The sequence below is a fragment of the Castor canadensis genome, chromosome 2 (genome assembly GCF_047511655.1).
Source record: "Castor canadensis chromosome 2, mCasCan1.hap1v2, whole genome shotgun sequence".
Taxonomy (NCBI): domain Eukaryota; kingdom Metazoa; phylum Chordata; class Mammalia; order Rodentia; family Castoridae; genus Castor; species Castor canadensis.
The window spans coordinates 15,697,092-15,713,936 of record NC_133387.1 but is presented as its reverse complement, the minus strand read 5'-3'; the positions used below and the strand labels follow the sequence as shown (position 1 = coordinate 15,713,936).

Genomic DNA, 16,845 nt, shown 5'->3' with positions numbered 1-16,845 from the left:
CCACAGTTATAAATTAGTAAATGAACATTGTTGTTCAGAAGTTGTGTCTCGGTAGGTAACATAGCTGCCGGTGACTGTGAGCCAGTGAACTGAGGGCAGGTTTCGAGGGGATGGAGAGGGAGCCAGCATGCTGGGGATGCCAAAACAGACCAAGAGGTGCTGAAAGAGGAACCGAGCAGGCCTCACATACAAACTCTGCATTTTACAATTTCCCCTCAAAACCTTCTGCCTTGAGGCAGGATTTAACTATTTCTGTCCTTACAGTTCTCTTGTGGCTGGAAGCAGGAATGGGGTAGGGAAGAGAAGAAAATAGAAGGGAATGGAAAGTCAGCTAACAAGGTTAATTTTCCTTCCTTCCTTCCTTCCTTCTTTCTCTTCTTCCCTCCTTCCCTCCCTTCCTTCCTTCCTCTCTTTCTTCTTTTTTGGGGCATTACTGGGGTTTGAACTCAGGACTTTGCACTTGCTAGGCAGATAGATGCTCTACCACTTGAGCTGGACCTCCAGTCTGGGTTATTTCTTTAATAAATGAGAGAGAGGGAGGGAGGGAGGAGGAAAGATGTATTTCAAAGCTGGGGAGTGATTTTGAAATTGGAGTACAATATATGGCAAAAATTATTTTCTCTCTCTAGTAATGAAAGAAATATAGACATCAAGATATATCTACCAAATTAGGAAAAATTTTTACAAGAGTGTTTTGTGAAATGAGAATGGGACTCATCAGGGAAAACTTTCCGGAAAGCGTCTGTCATTGTGCAGCCATGCTGAAAACCAATGAGTTGTGGATTTCAGGTCTGGAAAAATCATCATGCACGATTATGATATGTCCATGAGAGGAATACTATACAGTCATGAAAATAATATTCATATTGGATTAATAACATGGAGATTTATGTTAAATATGGGCAAATAAAATGTGGGCAAATAAAAATAAAGTAGAAAAATTATAGAGGTCATGATCTGAAATGTATGAAAACACACAGAGGCAAAAATGGGAAAGAACCACAATAAAATGAGTTTGCTTTCTCCCTGATAATTCTAGCTTTTTGCCCCAATTTCTGTCCAGCACTCAAAGACCTCATATTCTGTTCCCACTCTTCAGCAAAACCTTTCACAAAGACAGCAACATAAGGCCCCATTTCGGATAAAGCTTCCAATGAGATTACAACTTTCTACAGATCTGCCGGCAAGGCCTGCAGTTCACCCTGAAAGTACAGAGTGACCAGGACAAAGGCTGCTCTTCTCTGAAGAGCAGGGCAGGCCCTTCACCTGGCACCTGTGGCTTCTCTTGGTCTTGGAGTTCCACAATTGTTCCCCCAGGAGAAGTGCTATTTGCCAAAAGAATCTTTCACCACTTCAAAGACATCAGCTTCCCCTGGGATTTCCAAAAGCAGTTGCCCAGGTAGGAATATTTTGCTAGTGACTGTGGGGATGGAATGAATGAGCCCAGGAGCTGGCTGCACCCACACACATCCTGGAGGGCAGGCCAACTCCTCCACAGCTGCTTAAGTCGTGCATTGAGGGAAAGCCTGAAGGACAGACTAGCATTTGATTGGCAGCTTCTTTTGCTCCAAACCTCAATCCATTTGACACTAATATATTATTCATCAACGTATCCCCCAGTTTTCCTGAGTGGCTTCCTTGTCTAAACAAAGAGAGGACATTTGTCTTAAGGCAAATGAAATAGTGGGAAATTTCCAGGTTTTAAAATTTGAACCTTACCTTGAAAATGATGCCTATGGTTCAATTTATTTTGAGAAGGGACAGAATAAGTTTCACCACTGGCCCTGCAAGATTTGTCTCCAGGAGCATTTAATGACTGCCTTCGTTGTGAAAATAAAACCAAAGAACGCCATCCGAAGTGATATGTACTTCCCGTTGTCATTTTCCAACTTACGTATCCTTAATGCAAACAATGACAGGTGTCCAATGTCATAATTGCAGGATAATTTGCATTGATTCCTGTCAAAGGAAAGCTGCTTTAAATATCACAACATGGCGATCACAGGATGCTCGGATGTTACCTGCTTTTCACTGTAGCATTCCAGGCCACCTGTACTTTTTTGGATGGCACGGAACTTAATGACACAATTTGACATAAAAGAGAAATTTCTTCTACAATGACAATTTTTAATAGGAGGAAAAATTTTAAAGTCTTTTCGTTAACTCTAACTCATTCATGGGCGTCCTGGGATATCGGTTTCCTGGGGATGCTGCATCAACAAACTGGATGGCTCCAAATTAACAGCAGGGATTTATTGACCCTCAGGTGTGGAAGTGAGAAGTCTGAAATCAAGGTGTCAGCGGTGACATGCCTTCCCCGAGCCCTGTTCCTTCCTTGTCTTTTTTAGCTGTTCATGGCTTGCTCGTGACCTTTACAGTTGCATCACTCATCTCCGCCTTCATTGTCATTTGGTGTCCTCCCTGCATGTCCTTGTCTTTCCATGACCATCTTCTTATAAGGACTGTAGTTATTTGGATTAGGGGTCCACTCTACTTCTGTATGGCCATGTCTTGGCTAATTACATTCACGACGACCCTATTTCCAAATAATGCTGTCTGTGATTCTGAGTGCCTGGAGGTTAGAAGTTCAACATATCTTTTTTTTTTGATGGTACTGGAGTTTGAACTCAAGGCCTTGCATTTGCTAGACGGGTGCTCTACCACCTAAACCATCCCACCAACCCTTTTTGTTTTAGTTATTTTTCTAATAGGGTCTCACATTTGCGCCTGGGCTGAAATCCTATTTATGCTTCCCTGTTAGCTGGGATGACAGGTGTTTACCACCACACCCAGCTTTTGTTGTTTTAGATGGGGTCTTAACAAACTTTTTGCCCAGGCTGACTTGGAACAGCAATCCTCCCGATCTTCACCTCCCAAGCAGCTAGAATTACAGCTTGAGCCACTACACCAGGCTTTGACTTACCTTTTTGAACTTATCAACTTATCACAGGTGGAGTCTGTGAACTTGAGGTTAAGAGCCTGTTGAGACATTCAGAAGGCAGCATGTGAACCCTGGAACCAGAAAGCATGAAACAAGGGTGCATAGAAGGAAGTGGAGAGGGACAAATAGAGAGCTCACTGTGCATGTTTGCCCACAAATCTGGTGGTGGTGGTCCCCGCAGATTTGGGTGTGGACACTCTGGTTGCTGACAGCCAAGTCTCAGCTGAAGACGTTCATGTTCTGCCCTTGGCTGCAAAGTGAAGTCTAAGTTGTGTCCTCTGCTGGTGCCATATGTCTGGAAATGTCTGAATTTTGTGCAGAGACACACGGGCAGTGTTCTCATAAGTGGAGTTACATAATTAGGGCATGGACTTGCATAATAATTAGCATGTATAATTAGGCACAGACTTCTTGTCCTTTAATTAGACAATCAAGACATCTAATTACAAAATTAAGATGTAATTACGTGGCCCAAGATCTTCATATTTCTTTTTACCCATCAGAGATTACATTTAGAAAATAACTTGCAAAAACCGAGGAAGCAATGAATCTGGTAGACTCTTGATTTGAAGGTGTAAAAGAAAGGGCTAAGTGAGTTGCTATACATCTCGTTTGATCCCTTCCCTTATGTGTGAAGGGACTCATTTCAAATGCCATCAAGTACTTGAAAGAATACCTTCTACCAACTGTGGTGTAAACCCTTGGTGCACACATGAATAAAGAGGAATGGTGGCATAGCAAATCCACATAGTTCACACATGGCTCTGGAGTGGGGTTTGTAATTACACTTGAACATGGACTTAATGTGACATCCTGGGAACTCATTCAAACTTAATAATGCCTCCAGATAGTGGAGATCTTCGGAGAGCTGGGAGGAGACCCTGCTCCCCACTCGGTTCTGGTTGATTGTCCCCTGTGGTCACATTAAGTATAGACCAATTGCTCAAAAGAATGCAAGCCCGTGCTTAGGTTGTCTTGCTCTTTCTCTGTGGATCTGAATATTTGCTGAAACATTCTTATTTTAAGTGCGCTTATCAGGCTGCAGGTGGGAAGGGAAAAAGTCAAAGAATAGACAGCAAACATCCCATCTTGTAGGAAGTGAGTGAGTCTTACCACAGAGGCATTTCTGAGTTCCTGTACTCCTCCGAAGTCACACCGTGTCGTCATTCTCTGTTACTTTTCTTTGCCTCTAAATTGTGATCTGGTTGATCACAATTGCTAAACACCCAGTTGGACTCATTAATGTTTCTGGACTGACTGAACTGGCTGGCTGGTTAGGGCTCAGGGACATATGGCAATGCAAGGTTTTCCTAAGCCAGCTCTGACTGACTTTAACTGTGCTATTCCTCTGTTCCCACAAACTGTTGAAACATCCTAGTAATTTCAATGTTTTGACAGCTTTGCCGCACTTCTCAGACCGCTGCTTTCTTCTGAAAGGTGGCACAGAAATCTGTTGGCCCATGTTTCCTGGATTTTGGTTATAAAAGTCTGCTTCCTACATGGTTGCAGGCTGTGAAAACCAAGGCTCACAAAAGTTGGAAGTGCTTGGTAAGAGGGTCGCCTCTCCGTGATGTGCCTCTGGCCCTGTTTTTTATTGTTCTCTACTTGTCCGTGGAATTCGACAAGGGACAAATTATGTATGAACTGAGTGTGTGTGTGGGGTGTCTGTCTTGACCAAGAAAATAAAAAGATGCACCAGGACCTTATGTTTGGCCATTGTTGGTTTTTTGCCTGTACTTCTGAGCAATTGCTCACGATAGATGTAGAGGCAAAGGAACTGAATGGGGACGAAATGTATTTTTGAAGATAATTCAGTGACAGGACTTCAGGTAAGGGAGGGGTGGTGGGACCACCTCAGCTCTAAGGTGCCTCCCAACTGTGACGTTTTCAGATCCGGGTCTCTAACCCATCAAGTCAATCAGCAATTTCCAACTTCCCGGTCTCCCACTCACAGCCAGGCCTCTACCCCCTCCACTCCTTAAACGTGTTCATCGGAAATTTAAAATTCTTCCTTCCAGAGGAATCAATTATTCTGATTCTTAATCAGGCCAAAAGCGTGGATAGAAACTTCAATGTCTTGGTATTTAAATTTTGTTTCTTCCCCAGGTATTCCACATCAGCGTTCTCAAGGCTGGAGAAGCTAGGCATCAGACACCCCAAGCCATCTCCTTTTATTGGAAACTTGCTTTTTTTCCGCCAGGTAAGTAAACATGGACTCGCTGCTCCTGGTGCAGGCTTCCCCAGAGATGCTGCTCTTGTCCGGGTTGTCCTCTCTGGGTGGGCAGTCTACACGTGAAGCTGCTGTGTGATGCCATGAGCCCCCACCCCACACACACACTGGAGTGGATTCTGTGTTAGGACAATGCTCTGTTCTCTTATCCATCACTCATTGATATGGATTAAGTCCTGTCATTCATTCACTCCAAACCCCATTTACGAGTGTCTAAACACATCAGGCCCTACAATGCAGAAGAAGTTACCTATAGCCCTTCCGACAGCAGTGCACAACAGCAGGTGGAAATTGCCCAGAGCTGGACTGGGCAGTGTAGCTGGGAGCTGTGGTCTTGCTTCAGATGGGAAGGAGATCTGTCAGGGCAGAGCCATCCCAGGGGAGTTGCTGGAGAAAGGCGTCCTGAAGGAGCTGTAGAAAAGAGCACACGCACCACGTGAAGAGTGCCACATGCATCAGTGTGGCAACACGGGAATGAAGACACAGGGTGGCCTGCACCCTGAACCCACCAGAAGCCAAGGATTAGGGAGCCCTGAGAGTTCAAGAAAAGAGCTATTCTGAAACCATCATTTTGATGGAGAGAGGAACATGGAAATGCAAGGTTACCCTTCGAGGGACAGGAGTGTAGGTTAGGATGCAGCTGCTGTCGATGTCTAGGTTGAAACAGTGAGAGTTTGGTACAGGGTGGCGATGACAGCCAAGACAAAAGAACACTGGGGACAAAATGAGAGGCTCTGGTCACATTAATAAGGTGCCGATGATTCAAGACAAAATGAGTCAAGCATGAGTGTAGAGTTGAGCCAGGAGGAGAGAATGGCCACTGGGTGATAGAAATAAAAGGTCTGGAGGGGTAGCTGGCTCAGGGAGAAGCATGTTTTATTTTAAGTGTGTTGCCTTCGATTAGCCAGAGTGACAGCAGTGCAAATGGATAGAAGGCGTTGGTAGATATGGGCCCAGGGCTCTATCTCTAAAGGTTATTTTTTCACACTTTGGTTTTTCTCAGAAGTCTGATGGCTTATTCTGCCAACTCATGAGGACACGTCCACCAGATCATCTTCAGGAGCCAACAGTTCCTGGAGGTGAAGAGCCACACAGCACAGGAAGGACTAAGTTTGGGCTGATCCTGATAATAACATTCTAACCACTAGGGACACCCCATCCCTACCCTCAGGAAGGCTGCTCTCTGATATCAGGCAGACAATAAGTTTGGCTATTTCTGTCCTTTTCCCTCCCAGCGCTGCCACTTTCTCTGTCCATTGTCCTCTTTATTGTATTGCTTCTTTCTTCTAGTATTTGAAACAACTTCTTTATCTCTCTTTCTCTTTCTCTCTCAGCCAGTTCACAACTTTTTAACCCACAAACAACTACACCATTGAGGTTTCCTTAGATCCTTGAAGCAGGTGTGAAGAAATTCAAGAACATCAAAGTAGAACAACAAACCAGATAGGAAATAAATGTCACATGTGGCTGCGGGGAACAACCCATGGTATCCAGTTGAGTAATTAATCATTATTAACTCTTTGAGGAAAATAGTGTAACTGTGGCTGTGAGGAGAACGCTGAGCCGTGGTAGCTCCACAATTTCCACGCATGCTCCTTTCCAGCTCATCATCCTGTCGGTGCAAATCCTGCCACGTTCTTCCTAGAACATAGTTGTCATTGCAGTGGCTATTTTATAATCGTACAAGCTTCCTTCGATACAGGGCAGCTTGCACTGGGAGATCCAGTGGCTCTTATGTGAACAGAGCACAAATTCCAGTCAGGACATACACTTCTCACCCTCAGTTCTCTGCTCACACCCCATCTCCTCCATTCTCACAACATCTAGAACTTTCCACCCTATGCCCCTCCCAACACATGCATATTTTCATGCATATCTCATTCCCACCATATTTAACATTTTCTGCCCCCTCCCATGTGACGCTGCCTGCGTCCTTCAGACCCTTCCCCTCCACCCACAGCTCCATCCCTACAGCACAAGGGTCCTAGCATTTTCTAAGCCTCCACCCACTTTACCCCATGTGCATCGCCTGGCACACTCCACCATAAATTATGTCCTATGTGGAATTACTCTAAGGTAATGTTACATTTTTAATCTGTTGGTTTTAGTTAAAATTTCACTTGGACTATGAGAATTCAGATTTTGTGATAATTCGGATAGACTCTGTAGAAGTTTACACATATAGGAGGCATGAAAAGGAATTTAACCAATGCGTAATATCAACCACATCTCAGAGGGGCGCATTATAGATGAGAACACATAGAGTTTTCAAATATTTTAGCAACAATTATATGCAACAGTTCAAGCACTGATGGTCTCTTCCATCCATTAAAGCCTAGCTGCCAGAAAGTTTTTCTTGGCAGTAGTTTTAAAAGCCACTTGTTTATCTGATATTCCACAGCACTTGAAAGCAATATAACTTCAATTCTTTTTTTATTGTTTATATAATTGTGTTCTCACTGTTCCCGATTTTTTTCTGAGTAAGTTTGAATAATTGAAATGTTGCTTAATCTTATTCTTACTGTAGTGCTGTGTTTCCTGCAGGGTTTTTGGGAAAGCCAAATGGAGCTCAGGAAACGATACGGACGTCTGTGTGGGTAAGATGGAGACTCAGCATTTCTGTCTAGATTTTGACTTCTGCATCCTGCCTCAATGTGGAAGTAATACCAAAACCAGGGATGTTGCATGCGTTTGTAAGCATCCCCTCCACGATTGATTTTTACATTATTTAAAAAAATCTTTGGTACACTTTGAATGGGTTATTTTGACATAAAATATTTTTATCCTATTCAGCCTGCTTTGCTTTCTCTGCCTTTCCCCTCCTCTCACTGGTCCCCTTCTACTTTCATGCCTTTTTAAAAAATCTAAATTCCACATATGAGAGAAAAATGTGATATTTGTATTTCTGAGTCTTATTTTGCTTAACATGATGATTTCCATCCATTTTCCTAAAAATGGCATAATTTTGTTCTTTTTTATGGCTGACTAAAACTATTCATTCGTCTGTTGGTGACACCTAGGCTGATTCCATAACTTTTTTTGAGGGGCCATATAGAGGGCATCCTGGAGTACAGATAAAGTTCCTAGAAAAGGCCCCCAGGGTTGTCAAAGAGGCAACTGTGCTGGCCAGAAAGACCCTTGCCAGGGTGTCTTTGTCATTTCTCACCACTGTGCCCAAGGCTTGCTGCTGTGGGATGTGACAGCCCTCTACACCCCACAGCAAACAGACCAATTCACTTTGACTGCCCATGGCAGCTCTTTCCTCATGAACTTAGCGAAATCTTACTGGGCTCTCAACCCTGTAGGTAAAGTGTGTGGCTGACATATGACCAGAAAGTTTGTCATCCAACCCAGCATCTTTTTGAAGTGAAAGAAGTGTTATTAATAATGACACAGGACAGCAATGTAAACCAAGACATATGGTCGCCCTTGTTCCTGGCTATGTAAAGTAATATGGCCCTTCCTTTGTTTTTCCTGAATTTCTCTTTTATGCTTCAGAGTATGTTCTTTTATCTTTTTGCTGTACCAGGGCTTGAACTCAGGGCCTACACTTGAGCCACTCCTCCAGCCCTTTTTGTGTGTTAGATATTTCCAAGATAGGGTCTTGTAAACTATTTGCCTGGGCTGGCTTCGAACTGTGATCCTCCTGATCTCTGCCTCCTGAGTGGCTAGGATTGCAGGTGTGAGCCACCAGCGCCTGGCTGCTCCTCTCTTTCTATCCGAATCCAGCACATAAACTCACGTTCAGAACACTTTCTGTGTTAGAGATTGAACAGGCTTGCATCATGCTGATTTCAGCATGGGTCTTCCCACATTGGAGTTCGAATCTTTTCCATCTATTTTACCCAGCTTCTCCTCAACCACTGGGTGGTGCTTAGTAGCTTATTTTAGGCCTCCAGGTCAGCAGTAGCCTTTCCAGATGCACTGAAATTGTTGTGTTGTGTTGTGCACATACTACACAACATCTTTCTGTCCATAGGATTTAAAACATCTTTTCTCTCACTTTTGAAAGGAATCAGCTTGTGCTCTTTCTGGAAATGTCCCCACCTGGGGAGCCATGATTTTGGCCAACTGCTTCTCCCTACACTTTGATTTTCATATGTCCCAGAAAAATTAATAAAATGTTGTAAGCCAGGCATGTGGCCCATACCTGTAATCCTAGCTACTCAGGAGGTAGAGATTGGGAGGATCATAGTTAGAGGTCAACCTGGGCAGAAAGTTCACAAGACCTCCTCTCAACCAATAAAAGCTGGATAAAGTGGCACATGCCTGTCACCCTAACTATGTGGGACTTGTGACTGGGAGGATCGTGGTCCAGGATAGCCCAGGCTCAAATGTGAGACCCTATTCAAAAAATAACTAAAGCAAATACATGCTAGGGGTATGACTCAAGTAGTCTCCTGCCTAGCAGGCCCAAGGCCCTGGGTCTAAGCCCAAGTACTGCAAAAAAAAAAAAGTATTGGATAAAAAAAGATGTATGTATTAGATGCTCTCTGTATTAGTTTCTCACTGCTGCATAACAAACTCCTCTAAAACTCAATGACAGAAACAGCAATTGATTGTTTACTGTGTGTAAGGATTGGCTGGAGTTGGCTAGTCGAAGCTCTGTGTGATTGGAAGGCCCCTCTAGACTACCTGGAGTGTCTGCTGGGGAGGGGCTCCCCTGTGCAGCTCTGTTCCACGTGACTCTCAGCCTCCATGAAGAGCAGGATTGGCCAGGAGGAAAGCAGTGGCCACTTAAGGCCCAAGCAAGTCCCGTGGCCAAGCCTGACGTTGGTGGATCAGGGAGGTATACTCTGATGGAAGGGTGGAGGCAGATATTGGCTTTAAATAGCAAGCGACTCTACCTCACTTGCTATGCCCTCTGTTAACTGGGTCTTCACTTAGCTTTCTTTTTCTTGCATAGCTTCTGGTTGTAAGTATGGTAGGTAGTCAACAAAGCCCCAAGGGATGGACCTGTTTACTTTTATCTTTCTATTACTTTGGTGCTGTTCTATTGTCTTTATTTTTGGTGGTAGTAGGGTTTGAACTCAAGACTCATGCTTGCCAGGTAGGTGCCCTACCACTTGAGCCTCATCCCCAGCCCTTTTGTTTTTATTTTGTTTTTGAGAGAGGGTCTCACTAACTTTGGCCAGGCCTGCCTCAAACTCATGATCTTCCTGCCTCTGCTTCCCAAGTAGCTGGTATTATAGGCATGAGGCACCACACCTGATTTGTTCCATTGTTCTGTTAAAAGTTCTCATTCCAGCTCTCTCTTTCTGACAGTCCCCTTCTGCAGTGCCTTGACCCTGATCCTGGTAATGGTCTCCTTTGTTTTGAGACATAGCGTTGACTCAGAATGATAATGCCTTTACCAGAACCAGAAAAAGTCCTTCCTGAATTTTGAATTCTAGGAATCCATTCCCTTGAGTACTTCTTGTACAGATTTCCCAAGTAGAACTTTGGGTGTTTTAAAATTGTCAGCTAAAGAGAGTAAAGGGCACTGTATTAACTGGGGTGTGTGTGTGTGTGTGTGTGTGTGTGTGTGTGTGTGTGTGAGAGAGAGAGAGAGAGAGAGACTGAACTGGTTTCCTTGACAACAGGATATCCAATCAACTCCGCCCAACTTTAACTAAGTTCACACCACTTATTCTTTCCTTTTCCAGAAAACTTAAATCATAGAGAATGATTTCAAATGATGTTAAAGAGGTCACAATTGCAGTATCATCTCTATTCTTTGTTCCCACCTCTGGTGAAAAAGAAAAAAAAGGTGATGGGATAATTTATTCATACAAAGCCATCACCTTTATCTGCTGTAGAAAAAAAAAAAGATGAGCCATAGATGCTGACTTCTTTATGGAGGGGTCCTTCTTTCAGATCTCAAGCAATATGACAGAGAGAAAATGGAAGAGCTGAATTAGACTACATCTAAGCTTTGCCTAACTCTAAACAGTCTCTTTTTGGTGCTTTAATTTTGGCAGAAAAGGTTTCTCTGATTTGGAATGCCCAAGGGAGCTATGTTCAATGAACAACAAAGACCCCTCTTTTGGGAAACAATTCTGTTTAAAGTACATTAATTACTAGACTGCTTTTGTGATTAAGAAATAGAGTTCCAGCTTGGTCCTCTTAATTAAGCTTGGGACAATAGATTTAACAGGTGAAACCCTCAGTATGGATGCCCTGCAGAGAGCACTGGGCCTTTAGTTGACAGGACAGCCCTGTGTGCTGGGACAAATGTGACAGAAAGGAGGTCCTTATTGCTCTGAACTGAAAGCCAAATATGATTACTGTTTTTGCTTCTCATATGGTCATCATAGCAAAGCTGTCAGAGTTTGGGCCTGTAACTAGAAATTGACCCCTTCTCTCTCCTCCCCCTTCCCACTTACTGCTATGGGGGAGCTATTTCTGGGGAAGGACTCTGTCACAAAGGATTGCTAACATCAATCCTTATTATTGCAACCATCACCATCACTGCCACCATCACCAAAATGTCTTTGCCAAGTGCCTAATTATGCAGCCTGCTTTGCCAGGCTCTGTGCAAATAAAACCACATCCATCATTTCTGCCTTCTTTGAACTTGGACTGGCATGCAAACCCATTCAAGTTGTTCATGGCACTTGATTACACCACTTCTGAACTGCAGGGCGGTACCACTGGCCACACAGGTGAAGGAAGCAAGGCCATACCGCTTTGAATAGCCTTCAGTCAATGCATGACTCCCCTTTGAGTCTGAGGATTAGCCCCAAATTGGGTTTACATTCCTCCACAAACTGTGTAAGAATGATAGCAACAGGATCGTTGTGTATTGGTGATTAATTGTAAACAGGATAGAGATTATGCCCCACCAATTTGTAACACACTTTAATCCAGTAGATAACGACCCTTGATGTGCTGTTACTATTATTCATAAAAGTAACATTCCAGAGCCCTAAATCTAGCTCGTTAGAAACAACTACGGCCCCATCCAAAGTCGTCTTCCCTTAGCTCATCCACCTTACCTGCTTGCTCTGTAGTTCTGCTTTTATTATGCCTCATCCTCATTTCCTCTTGCCCCCTTATCACTTTAGTTTTGATCTCTTGTGTTAACTTAGCTCCCTCTGTTGAGCTTGACTTTCACGATTCCTGCCACCCATCACCTGTGCACCTGCATTCCTGACTCTTCCCCCCCCACCGTGAAGTTAGTTTCATTGCATAACCTTCTGTGTTCCCATTAGAACATTAAGTGTAAATGGGTAAACTTGAACACCACACATTCATAAAGTGCAACAGGGAAAAGACATCTCTGCTCCCACCGTGAACCCTTGGCACTTCTGCACAGAGGCCACCTCACTCACCTGATGTCGTTGCTCTCAAATGGGTAATACACAATTCACACTTTTCTTTACCTTGCTTTGTTCATTGATGGTGTTTGGGGAATTGCCCTATTTCAATGCACTCGTTTTGTAAATCATATTCTATTTAAAGCATCTGATCACATGGCTAGATTTTAATTTTTAGTATAAGCTCTCAGTTGACGAGCATATTTTGCTTTCACAAATAGTACTGCTGTCTTGCATGATTTCGGTCTGTCGTTCTTAGAGTGATTACACCACTGTGCACACTCACCCTTATCTTCTCTCCATTCATGTTGGTCAGTATAGTCTTTTCTATGCTACCCTCTTCTTCCTCTTAGCCCTTCCTGTGTGTAGATTACACAGGCTGTGTGGAAATAAAACTGCACTCATCGTCTCTGCCTTCTTTGAACTTGAATGTAAAGCAGATGGGCTGCCACACACACACCCAAACAACTTCCACTCGTGGCAATTGATAGGCCCTTCTGTTGATTATCTATACTTTTAATTTTGATAAATATTACTAAATTGCTCTTCCTAAGGGTTATATCAATTTATACCTCCACAAATAAGCCTAATGAGAGCACTGGGTCCCTCTTCTGTTTGCCACTGAAATAAGTGGTCACAATTTCATTGGCATCCCATGGCGTGTTGTTGTAGTTTTAGCTAGCATTTCTTTAATTTTGAACAAGTCTAAATGGTTTTTATATGTTTAAAATCATTGTATTTTGTTTTCAGGAGAATTCGTTGCCACTTTTCTATTGAGTGATAAATCTTTTCCTAGTTTATTTGTGTGAGTTCTTTATATATTATAGAAAGTAGCCCTTTATACTTAATACATGTTACAGATATTTTCTCCTTGCTACCATTTCTCTTTGACTTTGTGTGTGTGTGTGTGTGTGTGTGTGTGTGTGTGTGTGAGACAGTACTGGGTTTTGATCTCAGGGCTTCACACTTACTAGGCCCTGCCATTTGGACCACTCCATTAGCCCTATTTTCTGGGTTTTATTTTTTTCTTTTTCTTTTTTGGGATAGGGTCTCTTGAACTATTTGCCTGGGCTGGCTTTGAACCATGATCCTCTTGATCTTTGCCTCCCAAGTAGCTAGGATTACAGGCATGAGCCACTGGCACCTAGCTATTGTGTTTTTATTATCAGAAAACATTTGTTTTTATGTCAAAGAACTTGAATTTAACAGTATTTATATTTTGTATCTTACTCTGAAAGGCTTTCTTCATCAAGGACATTATTTTAAAAAAAAACTTCCATTCTTCCAGTGTTTTTTAAATTTCATTAAACAAATTTAGGATGTTTGATGTATCAGGGATTTCTTTGAGGGGAAGGACAGAGGTAGGGACTTGCTTGAATATTAAATATCCTCCAAAGACCCATGTGTAAAAAGCTTGGTGTCCAGGATGGCGCTATTGGGAGGTGGTAGAACCCTTGGGTCTTTGGAGGAAGTCCTTAGGTCATTGGATATGTGCCCACAAAAGTGATTGTGGGACCCCAGCCCCTTCCTCTCCATCACTTCCTGGCAATGGGCTGAGCGGTTTGTTCTGTCATGCACTCCTGCCAGTGCTACCAGCGTCTGTAGCAGAGACCCAGTGGCACCAAGCCCACCTGATGATGGCCTAGAGCTTCTACAAGTGTGAGCCAAAATGAACCTTTTCTCTTCTTCTCAGGTATTTTGTTATAATGTTGGAAAACCGAGGAACACAGGGTCCACCTTTATTTTTTCCAGATAGTTCCATTTGGAAATTCATCCTTTTCAATTGATTTGCAATGTCACTTTTATCACTTATTAATTCCTATATGCATTTCTGACTTCTCTGTTCTGTTACCGTGCCTAACCACATGCTACAGGGACTACCCTGATTTGAATATCATTTGCATAGCTTCTTACATCTATCAGCAGCAGGGCCTTCCAAGAATACCTTTGCAAGTATCAGAACCTGAAACAATTTATCTTCCATGGAACCAGGGGTCCTCATACTGGGAAAAAAAAAGCCAATTTAGCAAACAAAAAAGTCTTCAGCGTAAAGGGCCTGGTACTCAGCTTCCAAGTTCACACATAGACAGGGGTGGTGTCTCACATACCAACTTGGAGGGTTTTAGCACCATTTTTTATTTAACTAGCTGGCATGCATGAACTCATAGCACCTTGTCACCAGACAAGGAGTAAGTTGAGAACTTTGGGTTACATATGGAAAAGCACACAGCATCACAATGAAAATAGTGTCATCTCAACACTTTTTTTGAGCTCAAATTCCATGGTCAGATCTATTGGGAGAGTTTGTGCTCTGGAAGTGACTGAGATGTGAGAGCTTTTTGTGTAAGTGCTCCTAACCATCATGTTTCTGTACTGTTTAGATGAGGATGAAGAGCTGCAGAGAGATGGTTTACTTCATGTGATCAGGTGGCCATGTCACCAGTCTGTGGGAGATTTCCTGACTTACCGTTATAGATCAAGAACTCTGGGAATTGAAAGGTTCTGAGGATGCAGAGTACAGGACTTACTCCCCACCCCAGACTGATTTAGAACTTGGGCTCTTCCTATCTCTGCCTCCTTAGTGCTGGGATTCCAGGCATGCATCACCACACCCAGCAAACTGATAGACTTCTATTGTGTTATGTGGTGTCTGCTCTGAACATATTGGGCTTGAAAATGTGGCCAAGTTTGGGGTGGGGTAGAAACATGACTGAATTGTCCAGGGAAGTACAAACATTCAGAATTCAGCTGAGCACCTGACACCTGGGGACTGTACTCGTTTCTAAACTCATCTGAGTTCTCTAGAATCAGTGATGTCGAATGGTGGGAGCAGGCCACAGTTGCAGAAGAGCATCACAGAAGTCAGTGCTCTGGAAGCTTCTTCAAGTTTCTGCTGCTGCTATGAAGCCCAAACCTCAGAACGAGCATCACTCAGTAAGTGCATGACCTAAAAATAGGGCTTAGCTTTCAGAGGAACTGATGAAAATGAAAATATATGTGGTCATTGAGAGAACAAAGAATGCTTGAAACAGTGAAATTAGGCACAGGAAAGCTGAGGATGGCCAGCTTCGAATCATGTGAGTCTAAAACTAAAATTGACATGAGACCTGATGGTCTGTCCATCACGATTAATGGGTATTAGTCACTGAGTTAAATATCAATATTTTCACTGATCAAAATAATCACTAACAAGACTGTAGGTGCACAATTTGTAAATGCATGGAATTCGTTAAACTGCTATCACATGTCAAGAGGGCCATTATTTTATCAAAATGACATCATGGCTGCCCTTGTAGACCTTTGAGGACAGGAAGAAGTTGTTAGCAGGACAGCCCTCGCCAGTTCAAATGCATTGCCCAATGGGTAGATATTTCAAAGGAACAATTGTCCTCAGCTAAATAAGCATCTTAGGCCAAAAAGAGATGAATTTGTTTAGAGTCACACTTTTCTCAAACCATTAATCGACTCTTGACCTTACCTGACAGTCACCATGACCTCTGGCTAGTCCTGAGGCTGAATTGCTGCAAAGCTTCCTTTCTCCTTTATGGTAAATCTACCCTGTTTCCTAGCCTTGATGCTAAGACCCCTTTTCATTCACTTAAATTCCTGGGGTTTCATCCCATTTATCCCACATCGCTCCTACCGCCCCCCTCCCCCGCCCCCCGCCGTCCTTTCTGTAACACTGTAGAAGCAATGGATACTGTATATTTTAAGCACTGCTGTTGTCCAAGTCTTTGTGACCCATACTCTGAAAGATCAAGTTTCTGCATTAGTTCCCTCTTTTGGGGGCAGAAGCACCCAAAAGAAAATAGGAAGCTGGGGTTTAAAATCCCGACTCCCACCCTCTTTCTATTTACTCCTGTTATCATAATGGATTTAAGTCAGTCACTTTCCCTTTCAAGCCTCCATTTTCTTAGACGTAAGTGAGGGATTTGGGTTAGATAGTGACCTTGACATTTTGACATTTTGTTTGATTATGAGCCTCAGTAAATAAAAGATTGACCATATTGAGTATACACACACACACACACACACTCTCTCTTTGTCTCTCTCTGTCTCTCTCTCTCTCTCTCTCTCTCTGTCTCTCTCTCTCTCACACACACACACACAGACACACACGAAACAAGTTTTACAAAATGATTCCTCACTTACTATATAAGAATCACTTTGATCTATTCTATTCTATTCATGAAAAATAAAACAAGTGCAAGCTGGTCTCAACTCACAAAATTGACTTCATAACCACTAAGTCAAGATCAGTGATTTAAAAGCAAAGGGCCAGATGTTATCTGAAGTCCTTTCCAGGTAAGAACTGGATGACTCCAAGGCAATGCGTCAACCCCATCAGTCCACATTAGAAAATTGTAAGCCTCTGT

General features: G+C 43.0%; 1 protein-coding gene across 1 annotated transcript in view; it reads left to right on the top strand.

The window, feature by feature from the left end:
- Tbxas1 (thromboxane A synthase 1) overlaps nucleotides 1-16,845 on the top strand; it is a 152,091-nt gene that overhangs the window by 24,804 nt on the left and 110,442 nt on the right. The window contains exons 2-3 of the mRNA XM_074062122.1: nucleotides 5,048-5,141; nucleotides 7,716-7,768. Of these exons, the coding sequence (XP_073918223.1) occupies nucleotides 5,048-5,141; nucleotides 7,716-7,768 (147 nt within the window). The remainder of the gene's footprint in view (nucleotides 1-5,047; nucleotides 5,142-7,715; nucleotides 7,769-16,845) is intronic.